At 42.1% G+C, this 19779-nt stretch overlaps 1 protein-coding gene across 1 annotated transcript in view; it reads right to left on the bottom strand.

The window, feature by feature from the left end:
• The window catches only part of grin2da (glutamate receptor, ionotropic, N-methyl D-aspartate 2D, a), a 50595-nt gene extending 31047 nt beyond the window's left edge, over positions 1–19548 (bottom strand). Inside the window, exons 1-3 of the mRNA XM_029122948.2 lie at positions 19257–19548; positions 15806–16072; positions 11149–11480 (exon numbers count right to left, since the gene is read on the bottom strand). Coding sequence (XP_028978781.2) covers positions 11149–11480; positions 15806–16072; positions 19257–19502 — 845 coding nt within the window. The 5' untranslated portion in view covers positions 19503–19548. The remainder of the gene's footprint in view (positions 1–11148; positions 11481–15805; positions 16073–19256) is intronic.
• Positions 19549–19779: the final 231 nt, after the last annotated feature.

The raw sequence follows: 19779 nt of genomic DNA on the forward strand, positions 1-19779 counted from the left end.
CAATCATTTACATGACTGAAGGGTATGTTAAACCACCTTTTATTAACAACCACATTAATATTAACTTGAGATTTAAAATGGAAATGTTAACTGCATTAAATTAAAATATGTTCAAATAAACTCCATGGACACTCCAGGGTAGAGTAAGGTATTCACTGAAACTCTATATCTTGAATGTAGAATGGGAAAGTGGATAACTATTGGACAAAATGTAACTACAGTGAAAACAAGGGATGTGACAAACTTAAAATTTTCCTTAAAGAGTATATTTTAACATTTTCTATTTTGTTTTTGGCTAAAATCATACAGTTCCGCATCAAATGCATGTTTAGCTTATCATCTTCCAATAACAACATGATGAAAGTGGTCAAATGAATTGTAGGCACTTCATCAAAAGATCAATGTAAGATGGAACTAAAAGGAAAGGCTGTAGCGACAAAATAGGAAGACTTGCTATTTAGCCATGGATCAGAATGGATTTGGAGAATAAAAAGTATTGTATTCTCAAGTAGCCAGAAAATGAAACAGAGGTTAAAGCAGCCTGGACATGTTATTTTCTACCCTCAAAAGACATACAGGCTCTAGTACTGTAAAATAGTCTTTTCTAAAAAAAAAAAATTCTAAAATGATTTTCGGCTTCTTTACAAATTCAGTAACATGTTTTGAATGACATCTCTTCAAGTCAAATACAAATATGCTTATAAGGAATGCGTTGAATGTGTGATCTGTCCAGGGTAGAAATGTTAAGGTACTTTGAGTTGTACTTTTGAGATCACTAGTTATAAAGCTAATAAAGCCAGCACTGCCTAGAATATTATTTTGTTTCATTTCAAACTTGCAAAAAATGTATATCTAATATTAATTTTCAGTTAAGCTTGAAATCTGACAGTGAGAAATGAGAAAGGCTTAGTTTACAGAAGAAACAGTAGAATGAAATAGTTTGTCATCAGCATGAAAATAAATTTAAAAGAAATGTACAATATTTCCAATGTACTTTCACATGTACATTCACAGTGAGAACAATAATCAACCAAAAATCAAACCTTGTGGTACCTCGTTATGCTTTTCAAGACATTCAAATTGAACCTCCTTTCATGCAATAGCCATAGTTCCGCCATCAACATAGTTCTTTAACCACAAGCAGGCAGCATTTCCTACACCAAAAGAAGTTAACTTGTTCAGTAAAATGTAACGATCAACTCTACCAAATGCCTTGGATAGCTCTATAACCAAGGCAACACAATGACATTTTTCATCCAAATAATTGTGTGCCCTGGCTCAAATTTGATGAACTGAATTTTTAAAATATACAGTCACCTAAAGCAGTGGTTCCCAACTACGGTCCTCAAGTACCCCCAACAGTACACATTTTCATTGTAGCCCCAGCCAAGCACAGCTGATTCAACTTGTCAACTAATTATCAGGCTCTCATTGAGTTGAATTGGGTGTGCTTGTCCAGGGCTACAACAAAAATGTGTACTGTTGGGGGTACTCGAGGACTGGAGTTGGGAACCACTGAAGGATTATTAGGAACACCTGTTCAATTTCTCATTAATGCAATTATCTAATCAACCAATCACATGGCAGTTGCTTCAATGCATTTAGGGTTGTGGTCCTGGTCAAGACAATTTCCTGAACTTCAAACTGAATGTCAGAATGGGAAAGAAAGGTGATTTAAGCAATTTTGAGCGTGGCATGGTTGTTGGTGCCAGACGGGCTGGTCTGAGTATTTCACAATCTGCTCAGTTACTGGGATTTTCACGGACAACCATTTCTAGGGTTTACAAAGAATGGTGTGAAAAGGGAAAAACATCCAGTATGCGGCAGTCCTGTGGGCGAAAATGCCTTGTTGATGCTAGAGGTCAGAGGAGAATGGGCCGACTGATTCAAGCTGATAGAAGAGCAACTTTGACTGAAATAACCACTCGTTACAACCGTGGTATGCAGCAAAGCATTTGTGAAGCCACAACACGCACAACCTTGAGGCAGATGGGCTACAACAGCAGAAGACCCCACCGGGTACCACTCATCTCCACTACAAATAGGAAAAAAGAGGCTACAATTAGCACAAGCTCACCAAAATTGGACAGTTGAAGACTGGAAGAATGTTGCCTGGTCTGATGAGTCTCGATTTCCGTTGAGACATTCAGATGGTAGAGTCAGAATTTGGGGTAAACAGAATGAGAACATGGATCCATCATGCCTTGTTACCACTGTACAGGCTGCTGGTGGTGGTGTAATGGTGTGGGGGATGTTTTCTTGGCACACTTTAGGCCCCTTAGTGCCAATTGGGCATAGTTTAAAAGCCACGGCCTACCTGAGCATTGTTTCTGACTGTGTCCATCCATTTATGACCACCATGTACCCATCCTCTGTTGGCTACTTCCAGCAGGATAAGGCACCATGTCACAAAGCTCGAATCATTTCAAATTGGTTTCTTGAACATGACAATGAGTTCACTGTACTGAAATGGCCCCCACAGTCACCAGATCTCAACCCAATAGAGCATCTTTGGGATGTGGTGGAACGGGAGCTTCGTGCCCTGGATGTGCATCCCACAAATCTCCATCAACTGCAAGATGCTATCCTATCAATATGGGCCAACATTTCTAAAGAATGCTTTCAGCACCTTGTTGAATCAATGCCACGTAGTATTAAGGCAGTTCTGAAGGCAAAAGGGGGTCAAACACAATATTAGTATAGTGTTCCTAATAATCTTTTAGGTGAGTGTAGTTCTCAGAAAGAAAAAAAAGGGTGGCATTCACCAATACCTCTAGGACCTTAACAAAACAAGACAGGAAAAAATGGACGTCAGTTGTCAAGGTTACAAGCATCCCCATCAGGGGTGAAAGTAAACCTGTAACGTCTGATACGAAGCACCGGGAAAGAAGAAGAGGGTCTGGCATAACGGTTAAACTGGAGTCCATCACAGTAATCAAAATGAAACGCCAAGAAAACAGTAGGGATCCACACCATCATTAAGCAGAACACTGCCAATGACATTGGGCAGGAGATCGGTGCCCGAGGCTGAGGAGCGGCCGTACAACGGTGAACACTCAATTCAAGCAACAGGTACTGGGGTCCTAATGACAGCGTCTGACACTCAATTTCATTACACTTTTAGATTTTTGAGGTCCCTTTCTAATTTTTTTAATTGTGGTTTCACTATTTGGTTGCTGGAATTATGCTGACACTGGACAAATATTCTCAGTTAGCCAATAGTGTCTTTTGAAGTGATTATTTTACAGTCAGATGAAGACATCATGAGTGGTTAGGTTTATGACACACGACAAGGTAATAAGTACCACCAACATTACACACTGTAAAAAGTGACCATGAGTAATGTAATTCTAAAAAAACATCTGTGCACATATACGAAATATATATTATCGGTAAGAAAACAAATCTATTTTCAGCCCTTTCCCAACTCGAACAGAAAGGAAATACTTAAGCAGCTATCCACACTGCAAAAATATCTTCTAAGACCAATGTTAGATTTAAAAGAAGGGTTATGGAGCCTCTGATAACCTGAAATGCAGACTAAGCAGACCTGGTCAAGATTGTCAGCCAATGTGGACATATTTGTGTATACTGTAGCTAGCAAGGTATCAAGGACTTGAAACATGAATTGCTAAAAACATGACTTTTCATTCTTAACAAAAAGTATGAGCATTCGCCCTAACTCACAATGAATAGGCATCAATGTTCTTTCAAAAAGACAGCCAAGTGAAATAGTGGTGATTAAATGCATCGACAATAGCATTATCAGTAATGGGGCTAGAGTCTAGAGTAATTTGTGGGGGCAGAGAAGAGGAAAAGCAATTTTCAGGGATTTAATCATTTTCTAGAACTTAGTCAGGTTCCCTTTAGTCAATGTTTACAGAGAAGTACGATTTCGTTTTTTTGTGTTAGACAATGATTCCTCAGTTACTTAAATTACTGCCATTCGGGAACTGAATGCAATGTGTGGTGTAGTTACTGGTGCTTGCAACCTCTTTAGGGTTTTGGGTTCGACCCACAGGGGACTGGTGGGGGCAAAAAATGTATACCTTAATTACTGTATGGTGAACGTAAAGAAACCAAAAAAGGAACCAGGAACAAGCCTAGTTCAGCCAGCCGGCAATTAAAAGTCATGAACGGTGTTGCCCTCACTGGATTCGAAAGCTGGTCCCCCACATGAGTGGCTGCGTCTTTGACCACTATGCCACAGTGATACACACTGGCCAAGTGTTGGTATAGCATTTCAACATTAGATAATTGTGTCACGCATTAACATCACACCAAGTTTGAATGTTTCGCTAGACACCATTAAACATTGTGTTAAACTGACTAACATTTCTTATTAAGTTCACCTCCAAGTTCACCTCCATCACCTATCACCTCCATCACCTAGACACCATTAAACATTGTGTTAAACTGACTAACATTTCTTATTAAGTTCACCTCCATCACCTAGCATTTATGAACTGTATGGCTTTTGCCACTGGTCATTTGACAGCTTATTAGCCAGTAATAGGCTTAGGGTAACATGGGGCAATATGCCTCCCCTAAAATTAATGTCTATATACTGAAACCAAAAAGAACGGTTTAGTGATTTTTTTTGTATGTTGAAGATAGCTATGCTTAGGGTATAAAGCACAATAAATGGCTACAGTTGACAGATTAATTTGTTTTTAATAACTTTTTAGGAAAGGGGCCTATTTTACAGCTACTGGTGTAATATGCCCCCCATGGGGTTATCTGCTTCCCGGGAAGTCTTATGCCAGTAGAAGATAATGCCTAAGGGATATTAAAACTGACCCTGTTTTTTTACACCACTAACATTTTCCTTACACACCATTTCATACAGTTAAACTAAACTTATTATCATTTAAATAAGGCAATGTTTTAAATCCCTGCGGTCCTTATAATTAGATAGAGAAGAAAACATTTTTAATAGTTAGCTGAGAAGGTGTGATGATACAGAGGAATTTTGTAGCTGATCAAGACCAGTGATACCCAGAGGAGGTGTTGAAAAAAATTACGTTTTTTGTGAGAGATACATCTTGCCCCATGTTTCCCTACTAGTATCTACTAAATTACTACTTGGAATAGTCATAAGAATTGAACATTTTGCAAGACTGAAGATGAACTTTACACTGCCAAAGCGATTTCACTTCATGACACAACAAAGTTTGTTTTTCTTTCATGAAATTGATACATTGATACAATAACTATCAATATACACTCAGCTAAAGGATTATTAGGAACACCATACTAATATTGTGTTTGACCCCCTTTCGCCTTCAGAACTGCCTTAATTCTATGTGGCATTGATTCAACAAGGTGTTGAAAGGATTCTTTAGAAATGTTGGCCCATATTGATAGGATAGCATCTTGCAGTTGATGGAGATTTGTGGGATGCACATCCAGGGCACGAAGCTCCCGTTCCACCACATCCCAAAGATGCTCTATTGGGTTGAGATCTGGTGACTGTGGGGGCCATTTCAGTACAGTGAACTCATTGTCATGTTCAAGAAACCAATTTGAAATGATTCGAGCTTTGTGACATGGTGCATTATCCTGCTGGAAGTAGCCATCAGAGGATGGGTACATGGTGGTCATAAAGAGATGGACACGGTCAGAAACAATTCTCAGGTAGGCCGGGGCATTTAAACGATGCCCAATTGGCACTAAGGGGCCTAAAGTGTGCCAAGAAAACATCCCCCACACCATTACACCACCACCAGCAGCCTGCACAGTGGTAACAAGGAATGATGGATCCATGTTCTCATTCTATTTACGCCAAATTCTGACTCTACCATTTGAATGTCTCAACGGAAATTGAGACTCATCAGACCAGGCAACATTCTTCCAGTCTTCAACTGTACAATTTTGGTGAGCTTGTGCAAATTGTAGCCTATTTTTCCTATTTGTAGTGGAGATGAGTGGTACCCGTTGGGGTCTTCTGCTGTTGTAGCCCATCTGCCTCAAGGTTGTGCGTGTTGTGGCTTCACAAATGTTTTGCTGCATACCTCGCTTGTAACGAGTGGTTATTTCAGTCAAAGTTGCTCTTCTATCAGTTTGAATCAGTCGGCCCATTCTCCTCTGACCTCTAGCATCAACAAGGCATTTTCGCCCACAGGACTGCCGCATACTGGATGTTTTTCCCTTTTCACACCATTCTTTGTAAACCCTAGAAATGGTTGTCCGTGAAAATCCCAGTAACTGAGCAGATTGTGAAATACTCAGACCGGCCCGTCTGGCACCAACAACCATGCCACGCTCAAAATTGCTTAAATCACCTTTCTTTCCCATTCTGACATCCAGTTTGGAGTTCAGGAAATTGTCTTGACCAGGACCACAACCCTAATTGCATTGAAGCGACTGCCATGTGATTGGTTGATTAGAAAATTGCATTAATGAGAAATTGAACATGTGTTCCTAATAATCCTTTAGGTAAGTGTAGGTGACGATAACTGACTTTTTCGTCAAGTGAAAAGACTAGAGAATCGTGGAAACTGCTACTCTTGTACTGCCCAAGGGGTTGTGATCAAGCCTATATTACCCCAAAAAGCCTGCACGGATAGGTATTTCAAAAATCCACCAGAAATAGTTGCAATATTGTATAAGTGTAAACAGTTTTAGTTTAGGCTTACATTAACGTAGCTACTGAAGGATGTAGCCAGCAAAGTTTTTGTGTATCCTGACCCAGAAAGCATGCACGGATGCGTACTTCAAGAATTCACCAGAAAAAGTCGCAATATAACCAGAAACAGTATTATTTTAGGCTTCCTATAACATAGCAACTGAAAGTTGTAATCAATCACTCACTCACTCACACAGTAAGAGACATTTGCTCTTCTTGGCTGGCTCCCCTTACGCGGTCCAGCAAAAAAACATTGTTTTATGGAACATGATTTTTGCGTAATCTGTGAATATACTTATTGGCTGGCTCCCCTTACAGTATGAGAATTATTTTTTAAATTTTTTTATCAACCTAGGAATGATATTCAATGTATCCAAAATGGGTGGAGAAAAAAAGGAAACACCACAGTGAAAAAGGCCTGTTACTTTGAAATCAGAATTACAAACACAGCTGCAGAGGTCACATTAGGCTGATTGCCAATTAGCAAAACATATATGTCAGCTATGTATGCGAGGCACCCATCATAGGCAATCAGAGGGGATCACAAAAATGCTTCCTGACCTGAGCCATGGAAAAAGATAACATGCTCTGAGGAGTCAACTTTAACTCTATTTCTAACATCCGGTCGGATGTACATTTGGAGAAAGTCAAAATATGAGTTGAAGCCGAAATGTCTGTTGCCAACTGTTAAAAATGGTGGGGGATCCATAATGATATGGGCAGCCGTCTCATGGGAGTCATTAGTCCCATGACTTCTCTGCATGATCGTATAACGGCCGAGGAACATGAGGTGCATCCTATGGTGCAAACACTGTTCCCTCATTATAATCCCATATTCCAGGATGATAATGCACCCATGCTGACCGAAACATGAATTCACGAGTGGATTTATGAATGCCGGGAAGATGTCAAACGCCTTCCACAGCCTCACCAATCACCAGATCAGAGCATCGTTCAACCTTTAGAGGAAGTTTCAGAGCGCAGAGAGCAATGCAGATTTCCACCTCCCTCATCCCTCAATAAACTGGTGGCTTTTTTTGGGGGGAAGAATGGTGCAATATCCCACTACACAAAGTTCAGGACTTAATAAGGATTGGAGCTGTTCTGTAGGCAAAAGGCGGCCCTGCTCCTTATTAGGTCCTTGATATTTATTTGTATTCATTACTTTTTCACAGGTCCAAACAGTTATCCACTATAATATGTTCAACCTCAATTTATAGAAAACCCACTTAAAGAAATGTCCCAGTAGCTGGTAGGGTTATAGTGTCTGTGCACTGGCCGTGCATTACGCCACCATAGCCAATTATTCAATTTAGACGCAAAGCGCCCTTGCACCCTTTTTAAAGCCGGGCCAAGAAAAAACTAAAAGGGTCAGGGAAGACATGGTGTGAGAGGGAGAGAGAGGGAGGGAGAGCCAGGAAATGACAATAGATGGATACGCGTGGGAGGAAAGGATGGAGGCATGGATGGAAGGGAAGGACAAGCAGATTGAGGATGAGATTGGGGGGGAATGGAAATAATGTATAAAGAGCATGGCGATGGAAGAGATGTTTATAGGGAAGCGCAAAGAGGAGACAAAGGTGTAGGGAGCAGGGAAGAGACAAAGGAGCAGGGAGCAGAGAGGTGCAGGGAAGAGACATAGGAGCAGGGAGCAGAGAGGTGCAGGGAAGAGACATAGGAGCAGGGAGCAGAGAGGTGCAGGGAAGAGACATAGGAGCAGGGAGCAGAGAGGTGCAGGGAAGAGACATAGGAGCAGGGAGCAGAGAGGTGCAGGGAAGAGACATAGGAGCAGGGAGCAGAGAGGTGCAGGGAAGAGACATAGGAGCAGGGAGCAGAGAGGTGCAGGGAAGAGACATAGAAGCAGGGAGCAGAGAGGTGCAGGGAAGAGACATAGGAGCAGGGAGCAGAGAGGTGCAGGGAAGAGACATAGAAGCAGGGAGCAGAGAGGTGCAGGGAAGAGACATAGAAGCAGGGAGCAGAGAGGTGCAGGGAAGAGACATAGGAGCAGGGAGCAGAGAGGTGCAGGGAAGAGACATAGGAGCAGGGAGCAGAGAGGAGCAGGGAAGAGACATAGGAGCAGGGAGCAGAGAGGAGCAGGGAAGAGGGGGCAGAGAACTAAGATGCAGGTTAAAGAAAGTCTTGAGTTAAAGAGGCCAAAGTGGTGAAAGGTACAAATGTATCATCTTGACTGGTCAAAGCAATGTGTTAAAAAGAAATGAAGAGCAGGTAGTAATAACTAAATACATTGGAACCGTTAATGCTATTTTTACACTACAATCCTTTTATATATATATACATATTTTTTCCATTATATTAATTGTCTTCTTTATTCATCACACTGAAATTGTGTGTATGCATTCATAGGTAAGCCTATATGAATATACAGTACAATAGTGTTATTTAGCAGAATGACACTTGATGCCAGATTGTCAATTGAGATTGTTTCCTAGTGTAAACGGATGAAAATAGCTACAGTTGCACGTCAACTTCTGAGGTAACGTGTGACACGGTTTTTCAGAAACGTTATTCAGTACTTTCTATAAGTGCCTTCGACAGCTATCACTTCTTCTTGATGACAAGCCTTCTTCGATATGCCTCTACCGGCTTTATTCACACATGGATTTATCCAATTTCTCCAATTCTTCCTTGGAAATCCTCTCAAGCTCCGTCAGATCTGAAGGGGAGCATAGGTGAACAGCAATCTTTAGGTCTCTACACAGATATTCAATAGGGTTCAAGCACGGAAATTCAAAGACTTGTCCCAATGCCAATCTAGTGTAGTCTTGGTCCTGTGCTTCAGGTGATGGTCTTGCTGAAAGATAAATCACGGCCTCAATACAAGGTCCTGTGCGTTCTGGATCAGGTTTTATTCAATAACCTGTCTGTATTTTATGCCCTTCTTCCTCTCCTCAGTCCCGGTCCTTGATTTTGAGAAACATCCCTAAAGCAGGATGCTCCCTCCACCTTACTTCAATGTAGGTATGGTATTAGCCAGGTGATGAGTGGTGCCTTGTTTTCACCACTTGCTTGGCAATCAAGGCTAATACTTTGGTTTTGGACTCATCAGGGCAGAAAACCTTTTTTTTCATGCTCTCAGAGTAATTCAGATAGCATGTAATTTGCCTTTTATTGAGGAATGGTCTCCTACTGTATCTAGCCAATACCATAAAGACCTGATTAATAAATGCAGCAGAGATGGTTATCTTCTTATACAGGTGGTCTCTAATAAACTTCTAGTTACATCTCAAGGATTATTAAGGGACACAGGATGCTTCTAAGCTCAATCAGGAGTGTCATGGCAAAGGGTCTGAATATTTTTATTTTTTTCAATGAGTTGGCCAAAATGTCTAAATACTTGTCACTTTCTCCTTACGGGTGTAGATGGACAGCAAAAAAAAATCTATTACATTATATTCATTATAAATTGAGTCTATAACACAGCAAAATGTGGAGAAAGTGAAAGGGTTAGAATACATTCCGAAGACACTATATAGAATCACTGGACATGTGTTGTTTTATAGGGCAACCACCATACCACCAAGTCACATGCATACGACAGATTCTTTGGTAGCAGTTGCAGAGGTTTGTCTGTTAAAGAACACTTATCCCTAGTATGGCCCATATACTACATGCATGGAGAAACCACTGAACAATAATATGTAGAACTGTCAAATTCTCATTGAATTCATTTGCATGGCAACCATTTCAGAACAAGTCAATTCTAAGTTGATTCATGTGAACACAATGACTCATATGTTTTTAACCAGATTCATACAGACACGAGTCATGCATGGTGAATGTGATTAAAAGAAAACATGGCTCATGCTCTGATTAATGGCTCACCACTCGTTTCTGTGCTGTGTATGGAGAGACGCAGACATACAGCATGTACTCATGGCTCATGATGACTACGGAATAAATGACACGAAACAGACCTGGATGAGTCACATATGAGACATGACTGACAGGCAGCAAGACAGACAGAAAGGAGATTCAGAGACAAACTCCTGGGAATCAGACGGAGAGACTGAGATAGAGAATAAGGACTAGAGAGAGGGAGATGTTGAGGTGTTTCAGCTCAAGATGGGGCGAGAGAAGTCGTCAAGAGAGGGAGAGAAAGAGGGCAGATGCCGACACAGAGAGAGAATCAGAAATGACAGAGAAAGGCATCGAGAGGAACAGAGGCAGACAGATGGCAAGAAAAGGCAAGGAAGGAGAGAAACAGAGAGAAACAGTCGAGAGGGGAAACAGAAAGACAAGACAGACGCATCGAGGACAGCGACAGGCAGACGGAGGAGACAGAGCGATAGAGATAAATGGCGAGAGAGAAACAGGGAAGGACAGAGAGTAAAGGAGAGGCGTAGGATAGACAGACAGATGGAGGAGACGGAGCGATGGAGAGATGGAGAAGGAGAAACAGGCAGAGAGAAGCAGCCAGCAGCAAGTGACACTCCTTGGCCACAGCCGAGCAGTTCTCCCCCTAGAGAGTTCTCAAAAGGGGCGCCTCTGCTCTGGCTCACCTGATCCTGTCGGGCACCCTCTGTGTCTGGTTACCATCTGTCTGGCAGTTGCCGGCGAAGTAGTGTGGCCCTCGGGCCCAACCGTACTCCTTCCTCAAAGCCATGGCTCCGTGGGTCAACACTGAAACCCCTTTGGCAATCCTCTGGCGTGGTACGTCCCGCCAGCCCTGCGGCCGCACGGCGAACAGGGCCTTGGGGAGGCCCTCGAGGCCCAGGCCGGAGAGAGCGGGCCCCACCGCAAACCACATGTGTGAGTGGCCGGCTTGACCTGCGGCCCAGGCCGCCTTGAAGATCAGAGCCGCCTCCTCCTGCGAGCAGTAGAGTAGACGCACCTGGGGGCGGAGGAGGAGGGGAGGGGTTAAGCGAGAGTCTTGTCGGACCCAACTGGGTCAAGTGATGGGACGTTTTTTGGTGGGGGGGCACAGCTGACCACGATGTCTGCCCCTTTTCAGAACTCAGATCTCAATTCAGCAAATTCTCCACTGGAGGCTTACTTTCATATCGTTACATCACTTCTGTTTCTCTTTGTTCATTCTCCTATATCTTATTTGCATGTGTAAAAGAAAGGGGAAAAAATGCATCTACAGCAGAGCTTCTGAACTCTGGTCCTGAGGACTACCGTGAATTCCAGTTGCAATGCAACCCATTTACTCAATTACACGGAAAGGAAAGACAAAATGAAACAGGCCTGATCAAACTTTTCAAAGAATTCCAGGTAACCTGTTAAGTACTCAGAAAAACTGTCACGAGGTGTTTTGCATATTTTCAAGACAGGTGATTGGAGTGTCTAACAGGTAATTGGTTACCCGGACGATACTGTTCTAATTAGCATCTAATTAATTCTCAGCTGGAGTGAAATCCAGCATAGCCTGCACAGCAGGTCCCAGGGAACGAGGTGGAGAAACACTGTTCTGCAGGAAAGCACACTGCAATGAAAAGTCTGCAAAAAAGATGACGAGGGCATGAGAAACAACAAAGGTCCCTGGTGTCCGGTGCCTGGGGCTGGTGAAGCGGGTTGAGCTACCATCAGCTTTTATCGTAGATCTGGGTTGTACAGTCTTGGGGAAAAAAAAATCTAAAATGGTTGTTGGCAGAAGGATGTTTGAAAGGGTGCTAGCCAGAACTATTTTTATCCAAAGAACAATTTCTGGGAGACAAGGGCTCTCGTAAGGCAAGGACTTCCACCTATAACCTTTCTCAGACTAAGAATTGTTTAAGCAACAAAGGATTCATTGATTGTTTTTCATGAGGGCTAAAAGGATTCTTTGAATCCAAACGTTTTATTATTGTATTTGTTCTTTCTTTTTGTTACAAACAGGGCTTAGAGCATACATAGTGTTTACCTCACTCTGTAGACCCCTAGAGTGGTGAAGGTATGTGTGAGAATGTTTGTACATAGCAAATTGGCCAGTGTTAGCTTGTGTTGATTTTTCAGTTTAACATTTCAGTGTAACAAAGAGGTATATTTACATTCAGTGGTGTAAACGAACCCCAGTGCTGCCATTAACAAAGGTTCAACTGTGCCATTATTTATATGTACACCGACAACCACACCCATCAAGAACTTTTCCATTACACTCTATATAAGACTGATTATATAAATTATTTGCAGCAATATCTTTATTTTCGCATGTATACTATTGAATGATTGACTGCTTGACTTTGTCCTTCATAAGAATAACATGCATTTTTCTAAACAAAATGTATTAGTAGATTCTGAGAAGGTTGTTCCAGATTAGACTCATCAGTGCCATACATCAGCATTCCCTACCATACAATTCTGAATGCAAATTGCGTTTGATAAAATTTTCGAAATCAGCTCATGGCCTGATGTAAACCAATTGTTTCCTAACACCATTTTTAAATGGTATACAGTGGATTTCAAAACTATTTACATGCCAATAATTTTTTTTTACATTTACTTGTGCTACAATCTCAACTTCCACATGCCTTTTAACCAAATTAAAACATGATTTTAAGTGAGCTTTCAGTGAAGGCTTACTCATGGATAGCATCTCTCATCCTTGTCAGTGAAATCTGTAGCTCCTTCAGTTACCATTGGCCTCTTTGTGACATCTCTGACTATGAACCGGCTTGCCTGGTCGCTCAATTTCATTGGACAACCAGATCTAGTGGTTGTGCCATATTCTTAAAAAAAAAAATTGAATTAATGTAACCATGCCGTTAGATCATGTGACATCTTCATTTCACACAGGTGGACTCCAGTCGACTGATTATATGACTTTAGAAGGCAATTTTCTGTGATGCGTATTTAAGTGTGTCACAGCATGGGGGTGAATAAATACCCATCCAATTAAGACTTATTATGTAAATCGTATTTTTTAGGTCATTAAAAACAGACAATACTGTCTACTTTTATTCCTCCAAGATCGACATTATGTAATACTTTGTGTAGATCAGTGACAGAAAATCCCAATTAAATCCATTCTAGTTCTAGATTGTAACACTACAAATGTGCAATAGTCCTTTGGGGTGAATACGTATGCAATCCACTGTAACCATGCCCTCAAAGAATGGCCATAGGACAAATATTCTTATAAAGAAATTAATTTAATAAGGCTGGTGAAACCATTCAGAATTGTTGTAGAAAGAACCATTCAAAGATTAAAGTGATCTTAGTAGAATTTTTTTTAACCTTGGGTTATGACCAGATTCTTGGTAGAACCATATATAGAAAGTTTTAAGAAGAACCCTTCAGAGAAGGTAATGTAGAACAACTGATTCTACCTTGCACCAGAAAAAGGCTCCTCAATAGGAACAAACAAACATTTCTAAGAGTGTATATGATACACACGTGTGTGTTCACCCAAGACTGAAAGTCGCTCTGGATAAGAAAATCTGCTAAATGCCTTAAATGTAAATGAAAGTTTGGTATAAAATTCCAGTCCCATAGCTATTCTGTATTCTATCCCTGTCTCCGTTCTGCCTTCAACCTTTTCTCAAGAAATCTAAATGAAAATGAGTAAATGATTAACAAAAGGGAAAACAAGGTCCCCCATGTCGACCCTGTGCTGGTGGCAATACATGTTGCTAGTGCATATTGCAGACCTCCCAATTGGAGACCAAGGTTTAACCCCCCAGTGCACATTAGACCAAGGTTTAACCCCCAGTGTAAATTAGACCAAGGTTTAACCCCCAGTGTATATTAGACCAAGGTTTAACCCCCAGTGTAAATTAGACCAAGGTTTAACCCCCAGTGTAAATTAGACCAAGGTTTAACCCCCAGTGTATATTAGACCAAGGTTTAACCCCCAGTGTAAATTAGACCAAGGTTTAACCCCCAGTGTATATTAGACCAAGGTTTAACCCCCAGTGTAAATTAGACCAAGGTTTAACCCCCAGTGTAAATTAGACCAAGGTTTAACCCCCAGTGTAAATTAGACCAAGGTTTAACCCCCAGTGTATATTAGACCAAGGTTTAACCCCCAGTGTAAATTAGACCAATGTTTAACCCCCAGTGTAAATTAGACCAAGGTTTAACCCCCAGTGTAAATTAGACCAAGGTTTAACCCCCAGATTATATTAGACCAAGGTTTAACTCCCAGATTATATTAGACCAAGGTTTAACCCCCAGTGTATATTAGACCAAGGTTTAACCCCCAGTGTATATTAGACCAAGGTTTAACCCCCAGTGTATATTAGATCAAGGTTTAACCCCCAGTGTAAATTAGACCAAGGTTTAACCCCCAGTGTAAATTAGACCAAGGTTTAACCCCCAGTGTAAATTAGACCACGGTTTAACCCCCAGATTATATTAGACCAAGGTTTAACCCCCAGATTATATTAGACCAAGGTTTAACCCCCAGATTATATTAGACCAAGGTTTAACCCCCAGTGTATATTAGACCAAGGTTTAACCCCCAGTGTATATTAGACCAAGGTTTAACCCCCAGTGTATATTAGACCAAGGTTTAACCCCCAGTGTATATTAGACCAAGGTTTAACCCCCAGTGTAAATTAGTCCAAGGTTTAACCCCCAGTGTAAATTAGACCAAGGTTTAACCCCCAGTGTAAATTAGACCAAGGTTTAACCCCCAGTGTAAATTAGACCAAGGTTTAACCCCCAGATTATATTAGACCAAGGTTTAACCCCCAGTGTATATTAGACCAAGGTTTAACCCCCAGTGTAAATTAGACCAAGGTTTAACCCCCAGATTATATTAGACCAAGGTTTAACCCCCAGTGTATATTAGACCAAGGTTTAACCCCCAGTGTAAATTAGACCAAGGTTTAACCCCCAGTGTAAATTAGACCAAGGTTTAACCCCCAGTGTATATTAGATCAAGGTTTAACCCCCAGTGTATATTAGATCAAGGTTTAACCCCCAGTGTATATTAGACCAAGGTTTAACCCCCAGATTATATTAGACCAAGGTTTATCCCCCAGTGTATATTAGATCAAGGTTTAACCCCCAGTGTATATTAGATCAAGGTTTAACCCCCAGTGTATATTAGATCAAGGTTTAACCCCCAGTGTATATTAGATCAAGGTTTAACCCCCAGTGTATATTAGATCAAGGTTTAACCCCCAGTGTATATTAGACCAAGGTTTAACCCCCAGTGTATATTAGCTGCATCCCTTCATACTTCTGTGCCGCCGGGAGACGACCTAAAAGCGTGAAAAAAACAATTGTCACCTGTGCCTCGTTCTCCTTGAGCTGCCTGCGCGTTCGCGCCCCTCCTGGGTCATCTGTGACGTTCAGCATGACCACACCTTTTTTCTCCCAGCCAATGAAGGATCCGTCCGTTAGGGCCTCAACCATGGCCAGGAAGTCCTCGTACCCATGGTGACGGGTGGTCACCACGGAGAAGGAGGTCCAGTCGAACTCCTCCAACACCTCGAAGATCACATCCAGCTGCATGGCCGTGGAGCAGGTGAACTGAAGGTAGATGGAGCCACTCTCCTGGGGCAGGGCGGGGGGACAAGAGCGGCGTTCAGAAGGGACTCAATGGTTTGTTAACAGCAGAAAGGCCTTGTTGGACCCACTTTTCTAATAAATATAAGGACTACATGCTATTGGAAGAATGCATTATTTGGCGGTGTTATTTGGCAACTTAAATTTATTATCTGAATTTATTATTTCTCAACTATAAAAATAAATTGCTATTTTTAAGCATAACAACAGCATTGTCCCTTTTGCTTGTGTTAGTGTATGTTATTACTGCATGCTCAGTTAAACAGAGGCTTCTCTCAGAAAAAGAGATATTTTGGAATGGAGCAAATCTCTAATTATGTAGCAATAGTACATGTTTTGGAAGCCTGTTTTTGAAATCAAAATTCTAACAACATAATTTGTTAAATCGACTGAATTAGGAAAAGTCAAGGATAGAGGGTTCCTTGATTGAATAGCCAAGCCAGCAAGGTGAAATATCTGTTGTTCTGTGTCTGAGCAAGACAGTTACCCTAATTGGGCCTGTAAGTGGCTCCGGATAAATGAGTGTAGAGTGTGAGTCAAAATGACTGACTTGGCCTTTTCAGTGTTCAAGATTGAAATAGGAATTCAAGACGGGGACGGGCTGAGAACAGCCGATGAATGAAGGAGGAGAGGAAAAGGTGAATTGCAGGTAGACATATCTGCTCTCCTGGAGGGTGGTGCTCAGCAGGGAGTAAATATTTCGGAACTTGTCAAATGAAAACAAATGTCTTTTTTTTTTCTATTGCGGAAGAGGGACCCGGGTCTGGTAAACACGGTATCTCACTGTAAGAGCACTGATGTAAGTAGTTTGTAGTCTTTCAGATCGTAACAGGTCAAACACACGGCCAAGAGAAATCTGACCTGAGATCAGTATTCTTAGAATGAGATGCTTCTTTAGTATGAGTCCGGTGTTTGATGATGACAAAACATTAGCCCGTGGAGTGAACTGTAGAGGGAGGGGCATTCCAATCTCAACATGACCAATACAAACAGAAAAGCTAACTATTAACCATGTAAAGTGGAAGGAAAATAAGGATGACACTGCCAGCTCAACTCAATCTCATCCGCATTGCAGTGGCTTCCGCAGTGGGTCTGCTAAAGGCCTTCATACAGCTGACCAAAACCATGGATCAGAAAAATCCATTTAGTTTGTGGTGCAACCACATTTCAGTGGTATTCGGGGGCTTAGGTTTATGGCACAGCAATTTCACTGATGGTTAAATTAGGCCCACGAATACAGAATGGGTCCTATAAAAACATTACTGTTGCTTGCCCCCAGGTAGATTCCTTTTTAAAGCTCAGAGCTTCCAGTTTAACCCCCTATGCACGTGGGTAGAGATCGACTGATACAGAAGGAAATACAGGATAGATTTGAATGAATGATAAATACGGTTGTATGTTTATGACACATTTGACAACAGTTTTCTTTTTATTACCCTTTAAATCCATATAGATGGCGTTTTGTAGACATCAAGCGTCCCAATAACAATTGCTCATATAAAATAAACTGTTTCATTTCTAATTTTAAATTGATCTAGTACAGGCTGCTAGTCATTACAGTTGGTGTCGATCATTTTGTCTTATCATCCCAGCTCTCGTTGGTAGACGCTTTTAAACAAAGACACTGCCAGCATCCAATTGGTCATTAATGTCAGCCTCAATAGACTTCACCTAGTCCTTTTCTTTATTTAGACATATTATGTTTTCACTGAAGTCTTTCCAGTACATCACTACTTTTTCAAATAGCACCCTCTTCCTTTTAATGTGCACTATTTTCAACTGGAGACTATTTTTAACCAGAGGTGTACTATTTTGGGAATAGTGTGCTATTTAAAACTTAGAACAAAAGTGATTTGAACAGTACATTGTACTGAAGTAGCATCCATGTCAATGAAAATGACTAGCCTGCATCTTAAAGCATGTCACCTTTTCTTTAATGCGCACTGATCTGACCAGAGCAGACTGGACAGGTGAAAGTGATATAAGGGAAGCATACACCTGTCCAGTTCTTTCAGATTAGATTACGATAAGAACAGATAAGACGATGGATGGGGAACAGGAAGACACTGTACTGAAAGGTTTAAGTAGAAGAAAAGGATAACATTTCCAGACTGTTATACAGCGCATAGCACACTAGACAGACAAGATACAATTTAGAAGGAACTATGTGCTTTGAATATATAAATTGGCACCGTTGAACTCCTTTCGCATATTATAATATTTTTTTTTTTTTTAAAGAAGTGCACACATTTAGCAAGGCCAAGGAAGAGACTAGAATGGAGCCTGTAATTCACCGTTCACAAAAAGATGTTTAGTATGAAAAGCAACATTCTAAAAAAATATTCTGAAAATACACAGACTAAAGATTAAAAGTGACAGGCAAAGGTTTGGATTGCACTGAGTGCTCTGAGCTCATATTGGACTTTGCGGAAGATATGAGTAGACTCTACGACAAGGATATGGTGTTGAGAGTCTTTAGAAGCTGGCTTACGCAACGCCAGTCCTCAAGAGCACTCTCCATTGTCATTTTCATCAGAGGCTGATTTTGACCTTTGGAAACCAACTGTTGAACCTTCTGAGTAATCAGTGGCATTAAACGTTCAATTAGAGCAAGCGCCATGGCAGACACAAAAAGCAGCAGGACTGTAGCCCTTGAGCGATGAAGTATTTTACTCCTACTCAAAACAACAAAAAGTATACAGCAAGCAAAACTTGATGGAAAAACGATCATCATACCACTTGTGTAAGGGAGACATTTTGTATCACGGTTGCTAAAGCCACTCCGCTTGGAACGACAGGTTAATGGGTCTGATTCCCTCGACCACCCACATGGGAAATGTATTCAGCGCATACATTTGCTGTGGGTAAAAAAAAAGCTTCTGCAAAATGACGCATACATGTCTTCTGAGCAACCCGATAACCACCGAAATAATAACGCCTTTCCAATGTAATCCTGAAGTCATCGTTCATTCTAACAGACACCAGTCGGTTACAATCTGCTTACATAATGTCTTTTAAAAACCGAATACTCATTTGGAACGCGAAAATCAAGACATCGTGTGCCACATTTTGCCTGCTTGAGTCAGATGTGGCTCTGAATACACAGTCGGTTTGGATTGATTTATCACTTGAAGTCCATTAAGAATGGAAAGGTCACGGTACGGGAGGTTACCTGTGGCTCCCTGCCCAGGCTGGCCCCTCCTCCCACGGCCATGACAGGCACTCCGGTCTGGGCCGAGACGAACTCCAGCATCGGGGCCAGCGGGGCCCGCGTGGGCGGCGGGGGCCTCTCCTCCTCGAAGACCAGGCCCTGGAGCGGCGTGGTGGCCAGCAACTCGCACAGCTGCAGCAGAAGGCTGGCCGGGCTGCTCTCGTTCACCGTCAGGTAGATCACGTTGACCGGCCCGTAGTACGTCATCACGATGTCGACCACCAGGGCGGTCGACGCCGACGCCAGCGGCGCAGACGCCGCCACCGTGACCGATGCCGACGAGGCCCCCCGCCCCGGAGGCCCCCCCAGCCCGCCCGTGGCGCCCGTTCCCCCGGCAGCGGCCGTCTCCGGGAGCAGGGAGGAGCCCGAGTGGACCACAGCGATGTTTACTACGCCCAGGTCCCTCTCTCTCTCCCGGGGGCGGAGCGGGGGGGGAGGGGAGGAACGGGCAGGCCCTGTGCAGGCCAGCACGGCCAACAGGAAG

The sequence above is a fragment of the Esox lucius genome, chromosome 10 (genome assembly GCF_011004845.1).
Source record: "Esox lucius isolate fEsoLuc1 chromosome 10, fEsoLuc1.pri, whole genome shotgun sequence".
Taxonomy (NCBI): domain Eukaryota; kingdom Metazoa; phylum Chordata; class Actinopteri; order Esociformes; family Esocidae; genus Esox; species Esox lucius.